The sequence below is a fragment of the Chiloscyllium plagiosum genome, unplaced genomic scaffold (assembly GCF_037043375.1).
Source record: "Chiloscyllium plagiosum isolate Xiang-an unplaced genomic scaffold, Cpla_swu_hap1 HiC_scaffold_9, whole genome shotgun sequence".
Classification (NCBI taxonomy): Eukaryota; Metazoa; Chordata; class Chondrichthyes; order Orectolobiformes; family Hemiscylliidae; genus Chiloscyllium; species Chiloscyllium plagiosum.
The window spans coordinates 14,424,515-14,452,098 of NW_028270147.1; the positions used below are offsets into that span (position 1 = coordinate 14,424,515).

General features: G+C 41.4%; 2 protein-coding genes and 1 pseudogene across 3 annotated transcripts in view; all 3 read left to right on the plus strand.

Annotated features, from left to right (window-relative positions):
* The window catches only part of LOC122554129 (calcium-activated chloride channel regulator 1-like), a 28,556-nt gene extending 13,838 nt beyond the window's left edge, over positions 1–14,718 (plus strand). For both annotated transcript variants that reach the window (XM_087990423.1, XM_087990422.1), the window contains 9 exons: positions 587–808; positions 4,814–5,038; positions 5,124–5,301; positions 9,344–9,450; positions 9,547–9,768; positions 9,862–10,132; positions 10,261–10,428; positions 11,623–11,859; positions 14,080–14,718. In XM_087990423.1, coding sequence (XP_087846549.1) covers positions 587–808; positions 4,814–5,038; positions 5,124–5,301; positions 9,344–9,450; positions 9,547–9,768; positions 9,862–10,132; positions 10,261–10,428; positions 11,623–11,859; positions 14,080–14,462 — 2,013 coding nt within the window. In that variant the 3' untranslated portion in view covers positions 14,463–14,718. The remainder of the gene's footprint in view (positions 1–586; positions 809–4,813; positions 5,039–5,123; positions 5,302–9,343; positions 9,451–9,546; positions 9,769–9,861; positions 10,133–10,260; positions 10,429–11,622; positions 11,860–14,079) is intronic.
* Positions 14,719–18,937: 4,219 nt separating this feature from the next.
* LOC148149087 (putative E3 ubiquitin-protein ligase MID2) lies at positions 18,938–21,954 on the plus strand (annotated as a pseudogene).
* A 3,483-nt stretch (positions 21,955–25,437) lies between these two features.
* The window catches only part of LOC122546865 (calcium-activated chloride channel regulator 1-like), a 32,075-nt gene continuing 29,928 nt past the window's right edge, over positions 25,438–27,584 (plus strand). Inside the window, exon 1 of the mRNA XM_087990261.1 lies at positions 25,438–25,638. Within this exon, the coding sequence (XP_087846387.1) occupies positions 25,477–25,638 (162 nt within the window). The 5' untranslated portion in view covers positions 25,438–25,476. The remainder of the gene's footprint in view (positions 25,639–27,584) is intronic.

Below are 27,584 nucleotides of genomic sequence, written 5' to 3' on the forward strand. Positions count from 1 at the left end.
CTGAAAAGTGGTAAAGTCAAAATACTCACAGGATTTCAAAAAAAAAACACGTGGGTGTGCACTTGAGGGTCATAACCTAGAGGATCAAAGGCTAAGAGGTGAAAGGTAGGATTAGATGGGATTGCTCTTTCTTTTAGCCAGCATGTTCATGATTGACTGAATGGTCTCATTCTGCACCACAACAAATGCCTGCACTTCTCAAAGTTTCACTGTGTAGAGCTTGTGATTATAATAAAAAGTACATTGTATGTGTTCATGGTCATGATTTCCTCACAAATTGTTGTGATTGTGTTTTATTTATTGATTTCTCAATTTTTAACAAACACAGCATCAATCATCACCTCATAGGGAAGCAAGGCTTTAAAAGGACTGGAGATTACAGAGACAGGGTGAGACAAACCGAGCTCATAACTACCTCATACTGAAGGGAGCAAATACTGTCAACTGAGCTAAGCTGATAGACAGAAATTGAAACTGGGATTTTCCAATAAAGACAAATCTATTATTTTGACCCAGAAAGCATCTATGACACACAGCTGGCTGTTATTTTTAAAACTCTGACACTTGTTGCATCTGACCTTTGCAGGTGGTTGACTTCTGTGACAATAAGACACACAACCGTGAAGCTCCGAACATGCAAAACAAAATGTGCAATGAGAGGAGCACTTGGGATGTAATCAGCAAGTCGGACGATTTCAAGAACAACCATCCAACTAATATCACTTCACTTGAGCCAAAGTTTACTTTCCTGCATGCCAAAGACCGAGTGTTATGTTTAGTTCTTGATACATCGGGAAGCATGAGTTCGGTATGACAATATGATGTTCGTTCAGGCTGATGTTATTTAAAGGACCATCACTTGTAGTCCTTTGCTGACCATTGTTCATCACATAGGAAGCAAGAAGTCTTTACTTTCCTGCAAGACCTGCATTTTATATTGTTCTTATAATGGTAGTATCCTGGATTCAAGTTCCACCTGTTCCAGAGGTGTGTAATGACATCTCTAATGGGTCGCTTCAGAAGGTCATCATGGGCTTTCTCATTTCCTGCACCAAATATAACAAACTACAATTCTGAAATAAAAATAAAACAAAAAATGCTGAAATACTCAGCTGGTTTGACAGAATCTGAGCAGAGAACTAAGCTAACCTTTCAGTTCAAGATGACCTATAAACAGAGCATTTCTGAAACTTTACCCCATATGCTCAAACCATCATTTCAATATACGTAAGACTCTGTTTCTATGCAATGGAGGTGTGACAAATGGTGAAAGTAGTGTTCCACCAGGATTAGTGCTGGGACCATGATGGTTTATCACTTAAAACCATTAATGACACAAACTCAGGAATTAAAAACACAATTTCAAAATGTACAGATAATATCTTACTTGGGATATGTGGCTAATCTAGAAGAGGACTGAGATGAAACACAGGATGACATTAATTAATGTACAGAATGAACATACAATTAGCAAATGGAATATGTCTTCTTGATCTAAAACAGAAATTGCTGGAAAATCTCAGCAGGTCTGGCAGTGTCTATGGAGAGAAATTGTTTAACCTTTTGGGTTCTGTTTTGGTTTCAGTCTCTGGTTTCTCTCGACATGATGCTAGACCTGCTGAGATTTTCCACCAAGTTCTGTTTTTGTTTCTGATTTCCAGCAACCACAGTTCTTTTGGTTTTTTGTTTATCCTCTTGATGTCTATTAGTATCCTCCCCACAGTTCACTATACTTCCAAGTTTTATGTCATTGAAAATTTTCAAATTGTAAAACTAAGTATAAGTCAGTAGTTCAAAGTTTGTGAGACGATTTGTAGCTTGGGTGCTCGTTGTTATGGTTCTGTTCGCCGAGCTGGAAATTTTTGTTGCAAACGTTTCGTCCCCTCTCTAGGTGACATCCTCAGTGCTTGGGAGCCTCCTGTGAAGCGCTTCTGTGGTGTTTACTCCGACATTTATAGTGGCCTGTCCCTGCCGCTTCCGGTTGTCAGTTTCAGCTGTCCTCTGTAGTGGCCGGTATATTGGGTCCAGGTTGATGTGTTTGTTGATGGAGTTTGTGGATGAGTGCCATGCTTCTAGGAATTCCCTGGCTGTTCTTTGTTTGGCTTGCCCTATAATGGTAGTGTTGTCCCAGTCGAATTCATGTTGCTTGTCGTCTGCGTGTGTGGCTACTAAGGATAGCTGCTCGTGGCGTTTCGTGGCTAGTTGATGTTCATGGATGCAGATCGTTAGCCGTCTTCCTGTTTGTCCTATATAGTGTTTTGTGCAGTCCTTGCATGGGATTTTGTACACTACATTAGTTTTGCTCATGCTGGGTATCCAGTCCTTCGTTCTGGTGAGTTGTTGTCTGAGAGTGGCTGTTGGTTTGTGTGCTGTTATAAGTCCTAGTGGTCGCAGTAGTCTGGCTGTCAGTTCTGAAATGCTCCTGATGTATGGTAATATGGCTAGTACTTTGGGTTGCGGCATGTCCTCGTTCCGTTGTCTTTCTCTTAGGCATCTGTTGATGAAATTGCGCGGATATACGTTTTTGGCGAATACGTTGTAGAAGTGTTCCTCTTCCTCTTTTTGCAGTTCTGGTGTGCTGCAGTGTATTGTGGCCCTTTTGAATAGTGTCTTGATGCAACTTCGTTTGTGTGTGTTGGGGTGGTTGCTTTCATAGTTCAGGACTTGGTCTGTGTGTGTGGCTTTCCTGTATACCTTTGTGGTGAATTCTCCGTTCGGTGTTCTCTGTACCATCGCGTCGAGGAATGGGAGTTGGTTGTCCTTTTCTTCTTCTCTCATGAATCGGATTCCTGTGAGTGTGGCGTTGATGATCTGGTGTGTTTTCTCTATTTCTGTGTTTTTAATGATTACAAAGGTGTCATCAACATATCTGACCTAGACTTTGGGTTGAATTTGTGGTAAGACTGTTTGTTCTAACCTTTGCATTACTGCTTCTGCTATGAGTCCAGAGATCGGTGAGCCCATGGGTGTTCCGTTGATTTGTTCGTATATCTGGTTGTTGAATGTGAAGTGTGTTGTGAGGCACAAGTCCAGTAGTTTAAGTATGCTGTCTTTGTTGATGGGTTCAAAGTCCTGTTTAGATTAGATTCCATTACTGCAGTTTAGACTACTGCGACCACTAGGATTTACAGCAGCACACAAACCAACAGCCACCCTCAGACAACAACTCACCAGAACGAAGGACCCGATACCCAGCATGAGCAAAACTAATATAGTGTACAAAATCCCATGCAAAGACTGCACAAAACACTATATAGGACAAACAGGAAGACAGCTAACGATCTGCATCCATGAACATCAACTAGCCACGAAACGCCACGAGCAGCTATCCTTAGTAGCCACACACGCAGACGACAAGCAACATGAATTCGACTGGGACAACACTACCATTATAGGGCAAGCCAAACAAAGAACAGCCAGGGAATTCCTAGAAGCATGGCACTCATCCACAAACTCCATCAACAAACACATCAACCTGGACCCAATATACCGGCCACTACAGCGGACAGCTGAAACTGACAACCGGAAGCGGCAGGGACAGGCCACTATAAATGCCGGAGGAAACACCACAGAAGCGCTTCACAGGAGGTTCCCAAGCACTGAGGATGTCACCTAGACAGGGGACGAAACGTTTGCAACAAAAATTTCCAGCTCGGCGAACAGAACCACAACAATAAGTCAGTAGTATAGATCAACATACAGTATTCTTAGTAGATAGGATACACACTATATATAGCTTTCCCAGAGCAAGAGGAACTGTTTGCAACTACTGCCCCTTTTGTGTCACTCAGTCAATGTTGTATCCATGCTAATATTTACTTAATTAGTTACAACGTTTAATGCAGACTTAATGATGAGACACTCTGTTGAACACCTTTTGATTTTTACCATCAAGCATATTTTCCTCATCAGACCTATGTTGCCTTAAATAAACCTCTGCTAGTTTTGTTGAGCGCAATTTGCCTTGAACAAGTCCCAATAAAAATTAATGCCATAGCAGAATACTACAGATGCGAGAACTCTGAAACAAAGGGAATCCTGTGAGTATTCACCAGGCCAGGCTGTGCGAGAAGACAAACAGAGTTTAAGATCTCAACCTGAATGTTAACCTTCTTTTCACAAATGCTGCTTGACTGACCTTGGAATAGACAGCATTTTATTTTATTTAAGGTAATTTCATAGGCCGAAGGGTATGTACTGCGCTGTAAAGTTCTAATTTTAAGTATTTTTGATTTTATTTAATAAATCCTGCTGCCATTCCATAATTAATCCACACTTGTCCAAGTCACAATTGCTGGTATCCTGGTCTATCATTTCTAAAAGCTTTCCCAGCAAGTTGGCTTAATTTAATTTCTTATCCAGAAATCCTGCAGCATTCCTTCAGTATTGCACTAGCATGTCAGCCAAGATAATGTACTGAAGTCTGTTTTTGTTACAATTCACAAAACAAGTGATTGAGATTTGTTAAACTTAATTTGAAAGATTTATTCTACTTATACCTTTTGATACAGAGTGTACATGATATGAAATGAACACAGAAAACGCAGGAGAAACTCAGCAGACCTGGCAGTACCTGGAGAGAGAAAAGCAGTGTTAAAATTTTGAATTTGAATGACTCTTCTCAGAAAGATTAACTTTGTTTCTTTCCCCCGATGCTTCCAGTCCGGCTAAGTTTCTTTCGCATTTTCTGGGTCTATTTTAAAACCCCAGTATCCACAGTACTTTGGTTTTATTTACTTTTACAAATTATGAAAATGACAAATGGTTTGGGAGACTGAGTTTTGAATTTGAGATGAGTTGTTTGTGTTTGCAGGGAAATCGAATTCAAAGGCTTCAGCAAGCGGCTGGGATATTTTTACTCCAGATCATTGAAGATCATTCATATGTTGGCATAGTTGGTTTTCACAGTTATGCCACTGTGATTCACGAATTGACAGTAATTGAGAGTGAGGATTCACGAAAAAAGCTGAAAAATCTTCTACCTAAAATAGCTAGTGGTGGAACAAACATTTGTGCAGGGGTTCGAGCTGGTTTTCAGGTAAGTCAGAGACATTTGATAATTCATTACTGTCCACATCATTATTATACTTTTCCCACATTGACAATGAACAATGGCTTTACAGGTACTTCGTGGTGATGACGGATCTACAAATGGTGATGAAATCGTTTTGCTGACTGCTGGTGGGGATGGTGGGATAAGCAGTTGTTTCTCGGAGGTGAAACAAAGTGGTGCAGTTATCCACACGATAGCATTCGGACCGAATGCAGCTGCAGAGCTGGAACAGTTGTCATCAATGACAGGCATGTGACATTTAAAATGTTTTGCTGATCAAGAATTAAACTTCAGTAGCAAATAGAGTTATAGAGTCATAGAGATGTACAGCACGGAAACAGACTGTTCAGTCCAATTCATCCATGCCGACCAGATATACCAACCCAATCTAGTCCCACCTGCCAGCACCTGGCCCATACCCCTCCAAATCCTTCCTATTCATATACCCAACCAGATGCCTTTTAAATGCTGCAATTGTACCAGCCTCCACCACTTCCTCTGGCAGCTCATTCCATACACGTACCACACTCTGTATGAAAAAGTTGCCCGTTAGGCCTCTTTTACATCTTTCCCCTCTCACCCTAAACCTATACCATCTAGTTCTGGATTCCCCCACTCCAGGGAAATGACTTTGTCTATTTATCCTGTCCATGCCCCTCATGATTTTATCAACCTCTATAAGGTCAACCCTCAGCCTCCAACACTCCAGGGAAAACAGCCCTAGCCGATTCAACTTCTCCCTATAGCTCAAATTCTCCAACTCTGGTAACATCCTTGCAAGTCTTTTCCGAACCATTTTGAGTTTCACAACATCCTTCCTATAGGAAGGAGACCAGAATTGCACGCAATATTCCAAAAGTGGCCTAACCAATGTCCTGCACAGCTGCAACATGACCTCCCAACTCCTGTACTCAATGAAATACAGGGATTAGTTTAACAGGCAATATTAAGTATTTTTGAGTGCCCAGATACTAAGATAAAAGTATATTTCTGTGAGTTTCTTTTAAGATTTAGTGAACAACACCTGACCTTACAAACCAGCAATGTTTCTGAAACAAACACAGAAAATGCTGGAGAAACTCAACAAATCTGGTAACATTTGTGGAGAGAAAAACAGAGTTAATGTTTCAAGTCCAGTGTGAACCTTGTTCAGAATGTCCAAAGCTGAGCCTCAATAAAAAGATAGTAAGAAACCCCATTTCTACAGAGCTTTTCATAAATTCAGGATGCAAATTTGGATCTTAGAGATGTATGTAAAGAGGGAAATGTAATAATAATGGGCTATTTCAGCTTACACATAGACTGGGTTAACGAGGAAGAGACTGAATATGCTGGGGCTAGTTTCACTTGAGTGTAGAAGCTTGAGAGGCGACCTGATAGAAGTTTATGAAATACTTAGAAGCACGGTGGCCCAGTGGTTAGCACAGCTGCCTCACAGCGCCGGAGACCCGGGTTCAATTCCCGCCATAGGCGACTGACTGTGTGGAGTTTGCACGTTCTCCCCGTGTCTGCGTGGGTTTCCTCCGGGTGCTCCGGTTTCCTCCCACAGTCCAAAGATGTGCAGGTCAGGTGAATTGGCCATGCTAAATTGCCCGTAGTGTTAGGTAAGGGGTAAATGTAGGGGTATGGGTGGGTTGCGCTTCGGCGGGGCGGTGTGGACTTGTTGGGCCAAAGGGCCTGTTTCCACTCTGTAAGTAATCTAAATCTATAGATAGAGTTAATGGTAGTTGTCTTTCCCTATGATGGGGAATTTTTAGACGAGGGGGCACATTTTTAAGGTGAGAGGAGAGAGATTTCAAAAAAGACATGAGAGACAGATGTTTTACACAGTGGGTGGTTTGCATTTGGAATGAACTTCCTGAGGAGGTGGTGGATCCAGGGAGAATTAGAACATTTAAAAGACATTTGGATGGATACATAAATAGAAAAGGTGGGGAGCAGGCAGGTGGGACTAGTTTTGTTTGGATTATGTTTGGCATGGACTAGTTGGACCAAAGGTCTGTTTCCGAGCTGTATGGCTTTATAACTCAATTTCTATAAATTACTTAGATGTCAACACAAGAGGGATAGTTAGTAAGTTTGCAGATGACTCTAAACTTGGAGGTGTAGTGGACAGTGAAGGTGGCTACTTCAGAGATGAACCAATGGGCCAAGGAGTGGCAGATGAAGTTTAATTTAGATAAATGTGAGTTGCTGCATTTTGGAAAGAACTTATACACTTAATGGTAAGGTCCTGAGGAGTGTTGCTGAACAAAGAGAACTTGGAGCGCAGGTTCATAGTTCCTTGAAAGTGGAGTCACAGGTAGAGAAGATGGTAAAGAAAACATTTGGTATGTTTGCCTTTATTGGTGAGTGCATTGAGTGCATTGGCAGATCATGTTGCATTTGTACAGGACATTGGTTAGGACACTTTTGCAATTCCCCATGCAGTTCTGCTCTCCATGCTTTAGGAAAGGCTGTTGTGAAGGGATTGGAGGGTTTGAGCTAAAGGAAGAGGCTGAATAGGCTTGGGGCTATTTTCCCTCGAGCATCAGAGGCTGAGAGGTGACCTTATAGAAGTTGATAAAATCATGACGGGCATAGATAGGGTGAAGAGCTAAGGTCTTTTCTCCACGGCAGGGGATTTCAAAACTAGATGGCATAGTTTTAAGGTGAGCTGGGAAAGATTTAAAAGGGACCAAAGGGGCAACTTTTTCACTCAGAGGTTGGTGTGTATATGGAATGAGCTTCCAGAAGAAGTGGTTGAGGCTGTTACAATTGCACAATTAAAAGACATCTGGATGGGTTAATGCATAGGAAGAGTTTTGAGGGGTATGGGCCAAATGCTGGCGAAGAGGCCTTGATTAATTTAGGATATCTGGTCAGCATGGACAGGTTAGACCGAGGGGTCTGTTTCTGTGCTGTATGTCTATGACTCAAATTCAAAGAGGCTGCAAGAGGATTTGTACAGACTGTTATCCAATGCAGTTGGGGTGCTTTATTAATAAATGTGTCACCATGATGTGGAGGAGCCAGTGTTGGACTGGTGTGGACAAAGTTAAAAATCACACAACACCAGGTTATAGTCCAACAGGTTTATTTGGAAGCACTAGCTTTCAGAGCACTGCTCCTTCATTAGCTACTCACCTCAGTAGAGGAAAAGCAGGAAGACAGAATATTTCCTAAACAGTGAGAAGTTGGGTCGTGTGGTGTCAAAGGGACCTGTGTGTCCCTTTTGACGAATCATTTGAAGTTAGCACACAGGTATAGCAAGTAATTAGGAAGGCAGTAGTGTGTTGGCCTTCATGATAAGGGGATTTGAAATCAGAAATAAAGATGTTTTATTGAAGCTATACAGAGTCTTGGCAAAGTTTTGTTACTTTTCACCAAGCAGGGATATACTTGCTGTGATGACAACATAATTAACGGATGTTCACTGGGTTAATCCTTGGGATGGTGTGGTTATCTTATGAGTAGAAATTGAGTATACTGGGTCTGTTTTCCCTCAAGTTTCACAAGGGGTGACCTGATTACAACTTGCAAACATTTTGCAGCGGCAGTGTGTTTGGAAACAGTGGGTTTCTCCGGCTGGGAAGTTTAAAACCAGGTGACATTATCTTATGTTTAGGATGGACCACTTAAGACTGAGATGAAGAAGACTTTTCCTGTGAAAGGTCAATGACACTTGAAAATTCGCTACTCCAGAGGGCTGTGTGAGCTCAATCATTGAGCATCTTCAAGATGAAAACCAATAGATTCCTGGAGACTTTCACTGAGGAAAGTGAAGGGACATGTGTCATTCAGGGAGATTATTAGCTATGATCTCAGTGAATGGTCAACTGGACCCATATCTCCTGAGTTATCGAATCATAGAGTTGTATAGCATGGAAGCAGACCCTTCAGCCCAATTCGTGTGTGCTGACCAGATATCCTATATTAATCTAATCCCATTTGCCAGTATTTGGCCAATATCCATCTAAACCCTTCCTATTTATTTACCCATCAATCTACCTTGCCCATTCACATCCTGAAGAAGGGCTAATGCCCGAAACATCGATTCTCCTGTTCCCTAAATGCTGCCTGACCTGCTGTGCTTTTCCAGCAACACATTTCCATCCCCATTCACATCACCCAATAATCTAAGACATAGTATCACCCCAAATAATTTCATCAGCGGTTGGTTTTACTTTTAATTCTGATTATCATCTGTTTCATGATTAGGTTTTGTGGTTTAAATTTGTGCAGAGCTTTTTTTCCCAATTAGTTGTAAGCACTACATTGATTTTATTATTTCTCATGTTCAATCTTTAGGAGGCCTGCAGTATGCAGCTACTGATAAATTGGATGAAAATGGGTTAGTTGATGCTTTCACTGGATTAGTATCAGGAAATGGGAACATGAGTCAACAGTCAATCCAGGTTTGACTATCCTTTAGAGAATGACTTTGAATTTTTTGCTGCTTTCTGATAACAGGTATGTTGGTGTTTTAAAGAAACTGTTTTGATTTCTTGCAGCTGGAAAGTTCTGGAAAGAGCATTACAAGTAATGACTGGTTCAATGGTACAGTTTTCATTGATAAATCGGTTGGAAAAAACTTGTTCTTTGTAATAACATGGGAGACTGACACACCACAAATGTTTATCCGTGATCCCAATGGAAAGCTTTACAGAAATGGAAACTTTGAGATGGACGCAGTCTTGTTGACAGCTCGTCTTCCAATTCCTGGCCTGGCACATGTACGGTTCTGATTGGCCTGTGTGTTTAAATTTTCTCTTTGCTTTAATTTTGATCTCCTTCTTTTCAATTACAATGGGGTGTTTTTACATCAGTCAGGAGCCTGGCTGTACAGCATACAAAATGGAGCTGGAATGCCTCAGTTTGTAACGATAACAGTAACATCACGGGCAGCAGATGAGAACATTCTGCCTGTCACAGTCAACGTGCACCTCAATCAAGACACAACATCTTTTCCAAACCCACTGATCATTTTTGCAGAAGTCAGCCAAGGCTTCCTGCCTGTTGTTGGAGCCAAAGTGACAGCCACAGTAGAGAGGGCTATTGGTCAGCCTGTGAATCTTGAGCTGTTGGACAATGGGGGAGGTAAATACATCCATCGCTATAGAAGCCAATTAGCAAATGGTTATATTTCATTGTGACCAAAGTAAAATATTATCATTAGTTAACACTGGATTCTGCACTTTACAATTGATTTGTCTTCTTATCTTTAGGTGCTGATGCTGTTAGAAATGATGGAGTTTATTCTCGGTATTTTACTGAATTTCTTGGTAATGGGAAATACACCATTAAAGTATCTGTACAAGGAAAAGATGGAATAGTAAGGTTAACAACCAGGAAGCAAAGCCATGCCATGTACATCCCAGGATATGTACAAAACGGTAAGGTACTGATGGACAAAGATACCTACTTGTTATTGACTTATGATATTGGTTGAGTCAGCCCCTAAACCATCCCATTTGTAATTGGAAATGTCATCAGTCCCAAACCCAATGACAATTTCAATGCTATCTTGGACAACCTCCGAGATACCCGATAACTCCAGAGGGTGGTGGAGGTGTGGAATGCACTGCCAGAGTTGGTTCAGGCAGGACACCTCACAACCTAGATTACTCAGCTGAGGACTCAAGATTATGGACCAAGTGGTGGAAAGTGGACACGTGTAGATTTTGAGTAGTTTTTGTTGGTTCAGACTTGATGGGAAGAAGGGCGATGTATGATTGTGTGAAATGGCGGATCAGTAGCACCTTCTCAAGAGCATTTAGGGATGGGCAAAAAATACTGACCCAGGCAATGAAACCCACATACTGTGAATGAATGAATTAAAAAAACTTGAACCTCAACAATACACTCCTATTTGCCCACACAAGACCCATAGCCTGAATGCGATGATACTTCATGTCCTCATCCAAGTACTTTTATAAAATACTGTCAGGATAAAAAGGTAAACCATCTAATTAATTTGTCATTTTTGAGTAATATGGTAAAAATAGCCATGAGTGAACTCTTATTTTAAACAAAAATCAACTGTTTCATGAATGCCATCATGCAAGTAGCCAATGCCCTGTGAAGTAATCTGGTAAACCACTTGAGTTACAAAACAATGAAAGTTAGTAATGTGCAACAAATGTATTATTTAATCACATCCTGAAACCACATAAAAGCAAATGAATTCTTTGCATCTAATACACTTATTTCCACAAGATGATCCTTGGATTCATTTGATCTGACTCTTCAAGGATAAGAATCTGCTGCAGGAGATTATTCTAAACTTGCAGACAGGCTGATTGGCTGAGATTTTGCTCTGGTAATGACACTGAAATTGTCATTGTTCACATCAAAGGCCCATTGACATTGATACCAACCCCCTCCTTAACAGTTCTGTGGGTGTAACTACATTACATGGATTGGGCAGTTCTAAAAGGCAGCTGGCCATCCCTTTCTCTGGGGAAATTGAGAATGGGCAACAAGTAGTGGCCTTGTGGTGACAATCGCATCTGAAGGATAAATGTTAAAAATCAACTTCCAAATATTTTGCTCCTTTCTGAATATGTCTTTCTTCACTTTTTTCGCAGGTAAAATTCACCCCAACCCACCAAAGCCTCCAGTGGACCGTAACGATTCTCAGATACAATTGGGAAGCTTCAATAGAGTGAAAACAGCGGGAGCATGTGTTGTTAGTCAGGTTCCTCCCGGAACTCCACCTGACAAGTTTCCCCCAAGTAAAATTAAGGATCTTCGGGCAGCAATTGTTGGAGATGCAATACAACTGAAATGGACAGCTCCAGGCGATGACTTAGATCAAGGAACAGGTAATTTAAATTATATTTCAATCCATACGTTGGGAGCAAGTCCGTTGCTGACTTCTCAGCCCATTTTAAGTCTTGTTGCCCCCATTACAGCATCAATCAGTTGATCAGTCAGTTTCATTGTTTAACTGGGAATAGGGTGTGACTTTTGCCATTTGTGTATTTTTGTTGTTGAAAAGCACTGCACTCATTTAGCATGACTAAACATTATATTACAAGTGAATGACTGTACTTTAATCTGAAATCTTTAGGATTCCTTATTTTTGTTTCAAAAAGAATGATCATACAATCCTTACAGTGCAGCTAGAGGCCAGTCAGACCATTGAGTCTGCACTGACCTTCTGAAGAACATCCCACCCAGGTCCTGCCCCCTACCCTTACTATAGCTAATCCACCTACCCTGCACATCCCTGGATGCTACAAGATAACCCAGGATGGTCTATCCACCTAAACTGCACATCTTTGGACTGTGGGAAGAAACTGGAGCACCCAGAAGATCCCACGCAGACACAGAGAGAACTCCAAACAGACAGATGCTCAAGGCTGGAATGAACCCAGGTCCCTGCTACTGTGAGGCAGCAGCACTAATCACTAAATCATTGGGTTCCTCCCACCACAAAGTTGTATTGACTTTAAGCAGCTCAAGTGAAAGTCACTTCAATCTTTCCTTTTCAGCTAATTCCTCCCCTCATTGTACCTTTGCAGAAGATATTGAATCATCGTTAAAGATTTACTTAACAAATAGACAAGGTCTTTTCCCTGAGTTGAGGGAGTCCAGAACTAGAGGACAGACGTTTAGGGTGAGAGGGGAAAGATTTAAAAGGATCTAAGGGGCAACATTTTCACAGAAATGGTTCTACATGTATGGAATGAGCTCTCAGAGGATGTGGTGGAGGTTGGTACAATTACAACATTTAAAAGACATCTGGATGGGTATATGAATAGGAAGGGTTTAGAGGGATATGGGTCAAATGCTGGCAAATGGGACTCGATTAATTTAGGATATCTGGTCAGCATGGATGAGTTGGACCAAAGGGTCTGTTTCCATGCTGTACATCTCTACGACTCTATGAGTGGGGTGTTCTTGCATCCTTACCCTTGTGACAGTCAAAGATGGGCAAGTCTTGATAATGAGCACTGTCATGTGTGTGACGGTCAGGCATCCCAGCCAAGCTCCTTTCAATGTCCACACTTTCAGGGAACATTCTGGTGACCAGCATAAGCTTGTAGCTCAGCCTATAATCCATTCCTACCCAATGTACCAATTCCCCACTGAGTAAAATTCGAGGCCCTGACATTGACTTGCGATTTCATGGGTGTCTTTTTGTTACTGCCCTAGGCCACCCAACTTTACAATTAGATAATGGGAAGGGCATGTTCCTGAGCATGAAACAGTCAGACCACCCACAGGAGTAACCAATACCATTGTGTTTTCGGGAATACTCAAGGCAATCGAATTATAATGGGGATGGGTGTAATTCACATTTTAAATGTACATTTCAATGGGAGACCATAATAAGACGATGAAGAAATAGGAAAAGCAACAGGCCATTCAGCCGCTGAAATCTGCTAAATCATTAAATAGAATTATGGCTGATCCAATATTTCTCACCTCCACTTTCCTGCAATTTTCCCATAACCCTGGATTCCCTTCCTGATCAAACCTTAAACAGACACCAGAACTCCGACCCCGGAGCACTCTGTGGCAAGGAGATCCAAAGACATCCAACCCTCAGAGAAAACAAAATTCCTCTTTGTCTCAGTCTTAAATTGGCGTGCTTTAATTCTGAGACAATAACCTCTGGTTTCTAGACTATCGCGTGAGGGGAAACATTTGACCAACACTTACCCTGCCAGGCCGCTTAAGAATCCTAAATGTTTCAATGGTATTATATCCCATTCCTCTAAGCACCTGTGAGTAGAATTCCAAACTATTCAACCTTTGCTCCTAAGAAAATTCCTCGACATCAGGGATCATCTTGGTGAACTTTCTCTGTCCTACCTTAATGAAATAAAATCTTTGTTTCAATAAGGGAGAGTCTGAATGAGATATAAAGAATTGTTCGGCTGTATGGTCTTTTCTTGTTCCTGTATTTTTAAACCTCTCAGTTTAGCTCCTTATTACCATTTGCCTCACTTAAGTATTCAGCAAACCTGGCAGTGTGTAAGAGGATAACATCAAGAGCCTGAATAATACATTGACTTGCTTTACCTTTCTTGTAGCTTCCTTTTACGAAATAAAGCTCAGCAAAAGCTTCGCACAGCTGAGGGATGACTTTCCAAATGCTCAAAGTGTAAACACCACAGACCTGAAGCCAAAGGTGGCTAACTCAGAGGAATCGCTCACAGTATCTGAGAACATCGAGTTGAAAAATGGGACAGTAATCTACTTTGCAATTCGGGCATTTGATAAAGGAAACCAGTCTTCGGCCTTATCGAATATAGCGCAAGCCTTCGAACCAACACAACCTCATAATAGTGTAGTTATTAACATTTCAGAAATTCTTGTTATTGTTGGTATTGTTGTCATTGTTGTCTCCTTGATCATTTCCATCACTGTATGTGTTGTGACTAAGAAACGTCAGGGCAGAGTATCACCCAGTTAGGAAATGTACAGCTAAAGCCAGAGATAGTCAGCAACGTCATCAAAATTCAACAACATTCAATTTATAATGGTGCAACTTAATTCATGTTCAAAATTTATGGCCAAAAAAATTGAACTTTACGTAAATATTGAGCATTCCTCCTGATGTTGAGCTGAGATTGTGTTTAAATCCAACCTGTATAATTTAAATTTAAAAGTAAAGTGTCTTCCTATAAAAGGACTGACAGAATCTAATAAAGTTCTGCTGTGCAATCTGAGATTTGAGCAGATTCTTTATCCTTTGCACTGATGTTTCATTTTCTTGCTTCCATTTGACCAAAGAAAATTTGCCACCAGCATCAATATGAATCCATTTTGGGGCCAGCAGGGACATCAGCCAATGGAAGGCCACAATTTAAAACTGGAAGGTCCTCATTCTGAGTCCCAATCTAAATCTTGGTCCTTCAGGAACACTTTCATCAGGAAGACATACATTTCTGTCATTGAGAGATGGAGTCACACAGCACGGAGACAGACCCTTCGGTCCAACCAGTCCAGGCCGAACAGAGTCCCAAACTAAATTAGTCCCACCTGCCTGCTACGGGCCCATATCCCTCCAAACCTTTCCTATTCATCTAGTTATCCTAATGTCTCTTAAATGTTGTAACTGTACCCACATCCACCACTTCCTCAGGAAGTTATTTCCACATGTGAACCACCGTCTGTGTAAAATATTTGCCTCATGTCTTTTTTAAATCATTCCCCTCTAACTTTAACAATGTGACCAATAGTTTTGAAATCCATCATCCTAGGGAAAAGACGATTACAATTAATCTTATGTATACCCCTCATTATTTTATCAGCTTCCATCAGGTCACCTCTCAGCCTCCTACGCTCCAGTGAAAAAAAACCCAGCCTCTTCAGCCTTTCTTTAATACTCAAAGCTTTCATACCTGGAAGCATCCTGATGAATCCCTCCTGAACCCTGTCCAGCTTGGTAGTATCATTCCTCTACCTGGGTGATCAGAACTGGACACAATATGCCAGTAGAGGCCTTACCAATGTCATGTACAACCTCAACAGGACTTCCCAACTCCGATACTCAAAGGATTGAGCAATGAAGGCAAGCAGAGTTTATATCTTGCTAATGGATTTTAGTTTTTGGAGGACTGTGACAAGGCCTTTTCAAGCGTCTGATTAGATGCAATTCAACAGAAGAAATGATTTGGATTCACATTATGTATTACTCCCTCCTCCAAACTATTCCGGGGCCTGTTTCCACACTGTAGGGAATCTAATCTAATAAAAAGAAAACAAAAATTCCTAGTTGCTTCTGATGCAAATGATCATTGAGAGGTGCAGTGTCTGAGGTGACAAGGCAGATCTCATCCAAAAAGCACAACAAAAAAAGAGAAGACTTGTCTTTAAGTAGTTATTGGCTTGATCACAAAATGTCCCAAAGGATTTTGCAGCTAAGTAAATCATTTTGAAGCATCATCATTATTTATAATGTAGTGAGCACAACAGCCAATTTGCACAGAGCAACATCCCATGGGTAACAACTAAAATAATGACCAGATAAGTTGGGTCATTATATAGAGGGCAGATTATATCCTGCAATCTTATCCACTTGTTGATGGACTTTCATTGCTGTACTACAAGTAGACAATGAAAAATGTGTTGCTGGAAAAGCGCAGCAGGTCAGGCAGCATCCAAGGAGCAGGAGAATCGGTGTTTCGGGCATAAGCCCTTCTTCAGGAATTCCTGAAGAAGGGCTTATACCTGAAACATCAATTCTCCTGCCCCTTTGATGCTGCCTGACCTGCTGCGCTTTTCCAGAAACACATTTTTCAGCTCTGATCTCCAGCATCTGCAGTCCTCACTTTCTACAAGTAGACAATGAATACTTTAAATCTTGCTTTTCAATATTTTTGCTGAATTATTTCTTTCACGTATCCCATTGATGTTATTTGTTTGTAATGAAAATGTAGCTGCTATTTAGTTATCATTGCTTTTCACAGAATCATACAGGACAAAAAAGGCCCTTCAGCCCATCGGGTTTGTGCCACCAAAGTGAGTCTAAATCTGTAGAATCCCGACAGTCTGGATGCAGACCATTCAGCTCATTGAATCCACACGGACCCCCGAAGAGCCTTCCACCCAGACCCATCCTATCCCTGTTTTATCCTCATGGCTAATCCACATAGACTGCACACCCCTGGACAATATGGGCAATTGAGCATGGTCAATCCACCTAACCCTACACATCTTTGGACTGTGGGAGGAAACCAGATCAGCCAGAGGAAACCCATGCAGATATAGGGTGAATGTGCCGACTCCACATAGACAAGTTGCCTAAGGCTGTAATCAAACCCAGGTCCCTGGTGCTGTGAGACAGCAATTCTACCCACTGAGCTACCATGCCACCCATACTAGTCCCACTTTCCAGCACTCAGCTCATAGCCTTGACTTTTATGATGATGGATTGCACCCTTTAAACCCCTCTAAAACAATAACACTTGGTATGCTTTCCTTTATTAGTCAGAGCATTGCGTATAGGAGTTGGGAGGTCATGTTGGTTAGGCCACTTTTGAAATACTGTGTGCAATTCTGGTCTTCTTCCTATTAGAAAGATGTTGTGAAACGTAAAAGAGTTCCAAAAAGATTTATGTGGATTTTACCAAAGTTGGATGGTTTGAGCTATCGGGAGAGGCTGAATAGGCTGGGGCTGATTCCCCTGGAGTGTTGAAGGCTGAGGGATGACCTCATAGAGGTTTACAAAATCATTGCGGGCATGGATAGGATAAATAGACAATCTTTTCTCTTGGGTGGGGGGTCCCAAACATAATCCAAATCCTATCCTGCCCAGTACTCCTTTAAAGGCTTTTTTAAAAAGTCCCACTAATGGGAGGGGGCTGGGCAGCCAGATAACTAAATGGTTGAGTGCATTTCATGTTTTCAACTTACAGGGAAATGATTACTATTGGAGCTGATTATATATACACACACACACATCTCCTACAATCTTGGCAGCTCTGATTCTGGGGAAGTTTTTTAAAAATATCCATTCATGGGATGTGGGCATCGCTGTTTAGGCAAGCATTTATTGCCCAGATTCCTCCCACAGTACAAATATGTGCAGGTTAGGTAGATTGGTCATGCTAAATTGCCTGTACTGTCCATGGATGTGCAGGTTAGGTGGATTAGTAGGGTTACAGGGATGGGGTATGCAGGTGAGATGCTCTTTGGAAAGTCAGTATGGACTCAATTGGTTGAATGGCCTGCTTCCACACTGCAGGGATTCTCTGCTTTGATAATTGCGCTCTGGGTCATACGTAGGCCCAATCAGGGGATGGCCATTTCCTTCTGAGTGAACCATATGGGTTTTCCTGACAATGAATAATGGATTCATGGTTGCGATTAGACTGTGAATTTCAGATGTTTATTGAATTCAAATGCCACCATCTGTCATGGCAGGATTTGAACCTTGGTTTAAACCCCAGAATGTTACCTTGGTATCTGGATTAACACCAGTGATAATACCACAGGGCCATTGCTCCTGCTGTCATTGTTTTTTGCTATAGCAATTGTTGTAATTTAAATTCTGTTAATAAATCTGGAAATAAAACTAATCTCAGTAATAGTCGGCATGTCAATTATCATCGACCATTTTTAAATCCGTCTGGTTCACAGATGTCCTTTTAACAAAGGATCTCTGGCATTCATACCCAGTCTGCTCTACATGTGACTCCAGCCCCACAGCAATGTGATTGATTCTTAACCATCCTCTGAAATGGTGGGCAGTTAGGGATGGGAATGGCAACAAATGCAGAGCACACCATGAGAACACGATCATGTGATTTTTAGAGTTGCCACATGCAGTGACCCTTAAACAATTACTGAACATTGTACCTCAGATCAGGCAGCTTTATTTGTAATCTCTTGACTTTGATGCCTGATAAAATCAAATTTCGAAATTTGCACTATGAGCATGCTCTCTCAGAGTAATCTAACAAGGAAGTAAAAGACAATTTCTATCCTATTCCAAAGAAAGATTTGCATTTGATTTGCATTTTCCAGCATTACAGGTCATCCCAAACAAATGAAGTACAATTTTTTTTCTTACTGTTGGAAATATACAAACAAGTAAAAGTCAACTCAACTCAAGGAGAGGTGATGGCCAAGTGGTATTATCACTGGATTGTTAATCCAGACCCCCAACGAAGATTCTGGGGACCTGGGTTTGAATCCCACCAAAGCAGGTGGTGGAATAAAAAAAAACCTGAAATTAAGAATCTTGTGATGACCCTGAATCCATTATTGAATGTCAGGGGAAAAACCCATCTGGTTCAGTAATGTCCCTGAGGAAAAGAAGCTGTCATCTAAGGTAATGAGAGGCATAGATAGAGTAGATAACCAGAGATGGTTCCCCCCAGGCAGAAATAGCTGTCTTGAGGAGATATAATTTTGAGGTGATTGGAGGAAGTTATCGGGGAGATGTCAAGGTAGGATCATTACGCAGAGTCGAGAGTGTGTTGCTGGAAAAGCACAAGAAGTCAGGCAGCAGCATCTTTATGCAGAGAATGGTGGGTGAGTGGGATGCACTGCTGGCAGTGATAGTAGAGGCAGAGACATTAGGGACATTTAAGTGACTGCTGGACAAGCATACAGACAGTAGTAAATTGAGGTGTGTATAGGTTACGTTGATCTTAGATAAATGCTCAGCACAACATTGTGGACCGAAGGGCCTGTATTGCGCTGTACTGTTCTATGTTCTGTGTTCTTACCTGGTCTGGCCTACATGTGACTGCAGACCCACAACAATGTGGTTGACTATTAACTGCAGGATGGGCAATAAATGCTGCCAAGCCAGCGATGTTCTCATCCCATCAATGAACAAAACAAAAATCTTTTCACCTGTGATATGTTGGGTTCAATATAGTAGGCCACATAGTAATATAACAGTGTTCTAACAACCAAAGGCTCTGTATAACTCCAACAAGGATTAAGCAGTAACAACGTAGCCTGCAGTGTTTCTGATAGATGGAAATATTTGTTGCATGCTGGCAAAGTAGCATTTTGTTCCTGTCTAGACCATGTTTCCCTAAGATTCTTGTGTGTGTGTTTAAACAAAAATTGAAGAAATCCTTTTAAAACTTGGAAACCTGTCATTTCGATTCACAATCTTTTCTGGTCTATTGAAAAGAAAATACAGTGCATTTTTTATTGTTAATGCTTTCATAGCACTGAGATTAAAGAACAGGACCTTGATTTAAAGGATCTCCAGGATGTGAGAAATGAATTACAAAACGTAGAGGCATGTTTTGCAAAGAGCATAAATACTCAGAGAATTTTAACATCTTTGGGTGAATTATTTTCATGTAAGTCAGTGTTGCATGCATTAATGCAAAATGCAATCGGATCAGTGAAACTGAACACGCTACAGTATTCAAATTGCAAAAATATATAATTTTCCAGATTAGAGGTAGTTTTGCCCTGTGTGATTAACAGATTATTTTACCTCACCATCCACACCAGACCTAGAAGATTACCACCTTAAAGAAAAAAACAGCGCGGATAAAACTGGCAAGTGTCTTCATGTGTCATGTTCCATTTTGGTCAGACAATAGCATGGATAAAGTCACTTTAGTGTAATTAAAACAAATCAACTTGTACTATATTAGAACTTTAAATACTTCATTTAGCTCATAGAGTCACAGCAGTGCACAGCATGGAAACAGACCTTTCAGTCCAACTCGTCCATGCCGACCAGATGCGCTAAATTAATCTCATCTCATTTGCCAGCATATGGCCATATCCTTCTAAACCCTTCCTATACCCATATACCCATCCAGATGCCTTTTAAATGTTGTATTTGTACCAGCCTCCACCACCACCTCTGATAATTCATTCCATACACACAGCACCCTCTCTGTGAAAAAGTTAGTCCTTGGGTCCCTTGGTTCCTGCATATATGTTTGTCTAACTTTTAGTCATTTATGTAAGCCTTATTTATGTAAAAAAGATTGTTACCTGTACTTTCCAGTTCTCATCTTCCTGACCTCCGTAATATCTAGTTTGTCAAACTCCACTTGCTTAATTATTGCATTAACATTATTCAAGCAATTGTTTCAACGTTAGTAAGATGATGAATGGACTTGACAGTAGTCAAGTGACACCTATTCATTCGTAACTAAGATGCTCCAATTAGGTTTTGTGAACATGTGGGCGGCAAGGTGGCACAGTGGTTAGCACTGCTGCCTCACAGCACCAGAGACCCATGTTCAATTCCCACCTCAGGCAACTGTCTGTGTGGAGTTTGCACATTCTCCTCTGGGTGCTCCAGTTTCCTCCCACAGTCACAAAGATGTGCAGGTTAGGTGAATTGGCCATGCTAAATTGCCTATAGTGTTAGGTGAAGGAGTAAAGGTAGGGAATGGGTCTGGGTGGGTTGCTCTTCGGAGGGTCATTGTGGACTTTTTGGGCCGAAGGGTCTGTTTCCACACTGTAAGTGATCTCATCGAATCATATCCTGGCTACAGAATTTGATCCAAGCATTGGCATTAGAGCTGAGTGACAGGGCAAAGCATAGACAAACCAACTTTGACATCAGCTGAGTATGACACTATGGAATCCAAGAAAAATTGGTTCGTACGTGTCAAAGTGAACACCTTCCAACAGCCAGAACCATAGGCTTAGGCAAAAAGCAAGGTGCTTGTGATTGTTACAGACCAGATATTAATTGTCCCTTGGACTGTGACATTAGGCCAAACACTTGCAGCTATTTAATTTCAATAATTGTCCCCCATTAGGATATCCAATTTGGGGTGGCCCCTGTTGATTCTAGAGTTCAGCTCTATTTGCAACCCCTTGGTAACAACTTCCCAAGCCATCCTTTCAATAGGGCTGTTTCACTTGGAAAAGAGAACTGAGAGGGGATCTGATACAGGTATTCCAAATTTTGAGGGTTCTGGTCAAGGTAGGGTCACTCCTCGTTTCAGTGTGATTTTAACTGATCTATGTTTTCATTTCCCCACCTTCTAGATCAAGCTATTCAATTGGATGCAAACAATGCTCATCTCCAGCTGAAACTATGCAGGAAGGGTCCAGCAGTTGAAGTTGTTGAAGCAGAGCAAAGTAAGTGGTGTAACGCAGAACACTTCCGCAGCTCTCTCAATGTACTTGCCACGGCAGGCTACATCACTGGACTTCACTACTGGGGGGTTAATGTGAAAGACATTCCTTCCTGGGCTGTGGGGATAGCCTACCAGAGTATTCCACACATGCTTCCAGGAAGCACACTGGGATCTGAGGAAAACTTGTGGACATTTTCTTGCTCGGAAAGGGGCCTTTATTGTGCCCAACACGACACCGAGGTGATGTATTTCCGCTATGAAAACCAACTGGAGAACATTGGAGTCTAACTGGACTGTGACAGTGACATTCTTGCTGTTTGTGATGCAGAATCGGTGCGGTGTTTGTACATGTTTTATTGTACACTAAAGGAAGTATAAGGAGCTTGAGTTCTGTGGAGTTTGCAATACTTCTAGTGCCTGTGAGAGGGGTTTGACAGGAGACTTGTGATTGTCACTCTCTCTTATTTTGAGGAAGTCTGGATGAAGGCTGAACCCTGTGGGCTGAAATTGTACTTAACAGGGCACTGCCTCCATCATTCGATCCAGCATCCAGAGTGGGATAGTCAGCTACCGAAGACTGTGGAAGAATGGACATCAATAAAGTAATGAACCAGATGGGTCTATGGATATTCAGAGACTTGGTAATGTTGGTATCCAGGGCAACATTATCTCTTTTGGGGATTGTGTTGAACAGATCAATTTGGGGTTACCTTTTGTGCTGACATGCTCTCCCTTCGAGTCCATGTTTATATGCATGCATGCACAATACATATAGAATGAGTTTTAAAATAATTTATGTTTTGATTGTTACTAGTTCTTTAATAAAAGTGTTGTTTGAAGACAGTTGTTGGTATGCTTGCCTTTATTGGTCAGATTATTGAGTATCGGAATTGGGAGGCCATGTTGTGGAAGTACAGACATTGGTTAGCCCGCTTTTGGAATATGGTGTTCAATTCTGGTCTTCCTGCTGTCAGAAAGATGTTGTTAAACTTGTGTTCAAAAAAGATTGACAAGGATGTGGCGAGGGTTGGAGGGTTTGAGCTATAGAGAGAGGCTTAATAAGGAGATCACTGTTAATAGGCTGGGGCTGTTTTCCCTGGAGAGTCTGAGGCTGAGTGATAACCTTATAAAGGTTTATAAAATCATGAGGGATATAGATAGGGTGAATAGCCTCTCCAGTACAATCACATCCTTCCGATTGTGTGGCAACAAGAACTACACGCGCCCCCAGGATAAAGGAGTCCAAAACTAGAGGGCACAGGTTGAAGGTGAGAGGGGAACAATTTAAAAGGGACCTAAGGGGCAGCTTTTTCCACATAGAGGAAGCTGTGTGAGCTGCCAGGGGAAGTAGTGGAGACTGGTACAATTACAGCATTTAAAAGGTGTCTGGATGGGTATATGAACAGGAGGGGTTTAGAGGGATATGGGCCAAATGCTGGCAAATGGGATGAGAATAATTTAGGATATCTGGTTGGCATAGACGAGTTGGACTAAAGAGTCTTATTCAGTGCTGTACAGCTCTATGACTGTATGACTGTGTAAGTGTAATTCACAGCAGGCTTTGTCATGAACAAGGAGATCACTGTTTATTGCAAGCAAGCAAACGTACTCTTTAATAAATGACAACAAAAGTACACGGGTTTGCAGCTTAAATTATATTTCTTAAATCCCGAAGCTCCACACACTCATTCATCAATAAGACGAACAAAGACAGACAGCTTAACAGAAATATTATAGGTGACAAAACACAGAAGGAAAACAAAAATCTATAGATCAATCCCTAAACTACAAGGGTAGGTATTTTCTAATCAACCTGTACCGAGATATTATTACACATCCTTTGGAGCAGGTGGGACTTGAACTTGGGTCTCCTGGTTCAGAGGTAGGGACACTGCATCACAAGAGTGCCAGACCAAACAAGTAGGATGAGTTGTTTCTCACACTTCCTTTGATTCTTAGTAATAATGACATGACATTGTGGCCGAGCAGTGGTCGATGTTTGATTGGTAGCTGATCAAGTGGACCTCGGTCTTTTTTTGTTTTGGAATTCCTTCTCGAGAGTCTGTGGGATGTCTTTTAGTCATTTGTTATTTACAGGCTTCTGGATGTGTCTCAATGCACTTTCTTGCAGGATTATGAACCTTCATCTTAAGCCGGTGCAAAAGGCTATTATCATAGTTTGTCATACAGCATAGAAACAAGCCCTTCGGCCCATCTTGTCAATGCTGACAAATAAATGCCACACTACACTAATCCCATTTACTTGAACTTGATCCATAGCCTACTGTGCCCTAGCATTTTAAGTGCTCGTTTAGATGCCTCATGAATGTTGTGAGAGCACCTTCCTTCACCAACCCCTCAAACAGGCCATTCTATATTTCTACCACTGTCTAGCTAAAAGCATTTTACATCTGATTGCTTCTCAGCCACTTACTCCTCACCTTAAACTTATGCCCTCTGATCTTAGACATGTATGCCCTGGGGACTAGGTTCTACTTGTGATTGTCATAAGTTTGTATATATCAGTCTGCCCCCTCCAACCCTGCCTCCTCTGTCTGAGGGAAGCAAACCCAGCCTATCCAGTCGCCCATCGTAATGGAGAAGTTTCAACCCCGGCAGCTTCCTGGTGAATCTCCTCCGCAGTACAATCACATCTTTCCGGTTGCGTGGCAACAAGAACTGCACGCACTATTCCGTCTGGAACTTAAACCTTCTACACTGCAGCTATGTTATATTCAGAGATTCATGGTGCTGCTGTGTCTCCTAAAGTATCCAGCTCACTACATGCAAATGTAACTAAATCTTGTTTAATTAAAGTGTGTACCACAGAACCCCAGTTGATCTTTGGGTTGTAAGAACTCTCTCAGTATTTTACCAACACAGTAGCGTGCAACTTCCATTTCCTAGTTTATAGCTCAGAGAAAAAGAAGAAATTTGGTTTTGTTCAATGTGTTTTAATATGTTGCCTCACTCAATGCAGAGGAAAATAATTTCTTAAACTTTTTCCAGGGACCTAAATTACTTTAGCTGCTTTCTGTAGAAGCCAATTGGTTTTCATTGCAATTGTAAGTGCGAACGCATTTTCCAAGCTTGTTCTGGAAGTCATTGCTTTTTATGTTATTCCTTACAAATTATTACTCATGGGACTTCATATTTCCTGATCAATAATTGGAAAAGGTGTGGAGGAAAACATGTATTACTTATCTGCAAGGCAAAAGTGAGGGCTGCGGATGCTGGAAACCAGAGATTAGATCAGAGTGGTTCTGGAAAAGCACAGCAGGTCAGGCAGATCAGAGAAGCAGGAAAATCGACGTTTCGGCCAAAGGGCCTTCATCAGGAACATTCCTGATGAAACGTCAGGACGTTTCATCAGGAATGTCCGAAACGTCCGAAACGTCCGAAACCCTGACTTATCTGCAGTACATCCAGGTGCTTTGAGTCAAACATTGTTCAAGAGAAGGTTCAGAGATGATGAACTGCCTATTATGTACTTTGCAAGTTAGTCTGGGCCTCTAAATCAATTTGTGCCCTCCAGTAACCGGAATATTCCACTTAGGGAAGTTAAAGAATTTTTCCCTTTGTATTTACAGTAAAACAAAAGTCAATGTTGCAGGAGGTCCGAGCCTCTGAGAGTTATTGCATACATCAAAGGAAGTTTGTGATTGATTCCTATGATTTCCACAAACTATAAGATCCCGTCCACAGCTCTGATATCACTCATCTACAGATATGTAGTTTATTAAGCTGTTGAAGAACTGCTGAATGTGATTTCCTTATTATACAGGATCAGATATGAGTAATCAGATATGAGTTGACCAAAAGTGCTTTGATGCAGATCAATATAAATTGCAGTAAGTTCGTAGGTCTGGGACTAAAGGGTGCTCTGGTTGGATTTCAAAAATGAAATCTATCAAGATATTTCTCCTCTCCCTTGTGTGCTTGGTTTGTGTACATGGTGTAAGCTGTTCTGATGTGAAACTGGTGAATAATGGTTACGAAAATGTCGTCATTGCTATTAACCCTGGAATACCAGAGGATCCAATGCTCCTTACAAAGATTCAGGTAGGACCAGTAGCTGAATCCCTATTGCAATCACTGACTGTGTTTAGTAGTTTTATTCAGCATTGATACTGTAGGTTAAGCAATCGAAAGGGAATTCTTTAACAATCTGACATTTGATGAGTGTTCTTTTGTGGCTATCCATGGGCTTGTGTGTTACAGAAACGTCCAACATTAAGCTGTCTCAATCCTGTCATCACACCCAGTTACTCTCTGGCTGGGTCTGTGGTTTAGTTTGATCTACCCACCTTGTAGCCAGTAATCTCCTCACTAAACAATAACCTATCAGTCTCTATTTTAACAGTTTCAATTGACCCTCGCCATCAATAGCTTTTTGAAGGGGGAGAGTTCCTCTGTGTAAAGAGGTGTTCCATGCATCAAACATGAATATCTTAGCTCCAATTTTCTAGAAGGTTCTGACCTCTGGTTCTGGATTCTCCCACCAGAGAAAATGATTTATCTGGATTTGCCCGATCAAAATCTTTAATCGCGTGTGACTTGGGAAGACCGTAGTCTCCTGATGGTTTACCAAGTAGGACAGGTGGACCTTCAGTGCAGCCCCTTGGATTACACATTCCTCTCCAAGGGGAGAGAGAGCTTTTTAAACTCACACAGTGTAGTCACATTTTGGCAAAACATTTCTTAACTGTGCACAGGCTTGTTACTAGAACAACACTGCAAGGTCAATTCCCATATTGGCTCAGGTTACCACGAAGGTCCAACTTTCTCAATCTCTGCCCTCACCTGTGGCCTCGTGACCCTCAAGTTAAACTCACCAGTCATCATCTTTCTCTATTGCGGGAGTAGCACTATGAGGTAAGGTGACTTTTCCTTTTACTTTAACTCCTGGCATGTGATCATCTAAACCCCCAATCAGTCAGAAGAGCACTGCTGTGTTGCCACCCCTTAGATCCTTTTAAATCTTTCCCCTGTCACCTTAAACCTGTGCCTTCTAGTTTTGGTCTCCATCACCCCAGGGAAATGACCCTGTCTATTTACCCTATCTATTCCCCTCATAATTGTATAAACTTCTATAATGTTACCCCTCAGTCTCCGATGCTCCAGGGAAATCAGCCCCAGCCTATTCAGCCTCTCCCAATAGCTCAAACTCTTGAACTCTGGCAACATTCTTGTAAATCTTTTCTGAGCCCTTTCAAGTATCACAACATCCTTCCTATAGCAGGGAGACCAGAATTGCATGCAGTATTCCAAAAGTAGCCTAACCAATGTCCTGTACAGCTGAAACATGACCTTCCAACTCCTATACTCAATGCATTGACCAAGAAAGACAAATGTTCCAAATGCCTTCTTACATTATTAAAAATCACATAACACCAGGTTACAGTCCCACAGATTTATTTGGAAGCACTAACTTTTGGAATGCTGCTCCTTCATCATGTGATTGTGGAGTATAAGATCATAAGACATAGAATGGACAGCAAAAGATTTCAGTGTGATGCAACTAGAATGATATATTGAATAAACCTGGATTGTTTGTTAAGTCTTTCATCTTTTGGAATGGATTGCAGGTTTCGGTTCATTAATATGTATAATCCCAGAACTTCTTTTAAGTCACCTTCTCGAGATAGCTTAAGATTTTATAACAAGTGGTAACATCACAGCTCAGACAATGCATTAAAGGTGTGAGGTCAGAGTCTGTCTGTATCCCAATCTTGAGTCAGATTGGTTGTATTTCCAAAGTGGAATTTACAAAATATTACATGGATTGACTGTCCATTTTTTGAGCAAAATAGAACATATCTGCAAATATACTTCTGCAAACACAAATTCACCCCATAGTCTTATATGTGTGTGTGTGCATGAGAGTGTGCATGTGTGTGTATGAGTGCACATCAGAGAGCTTGTGTTGTGAAAGCTTGGTAAAGTGTGTGTTTGGGTGTGATGGAGGAAAGGCTTGTGAGAGAATGTGTGTGTGGACGTGTGTGGTG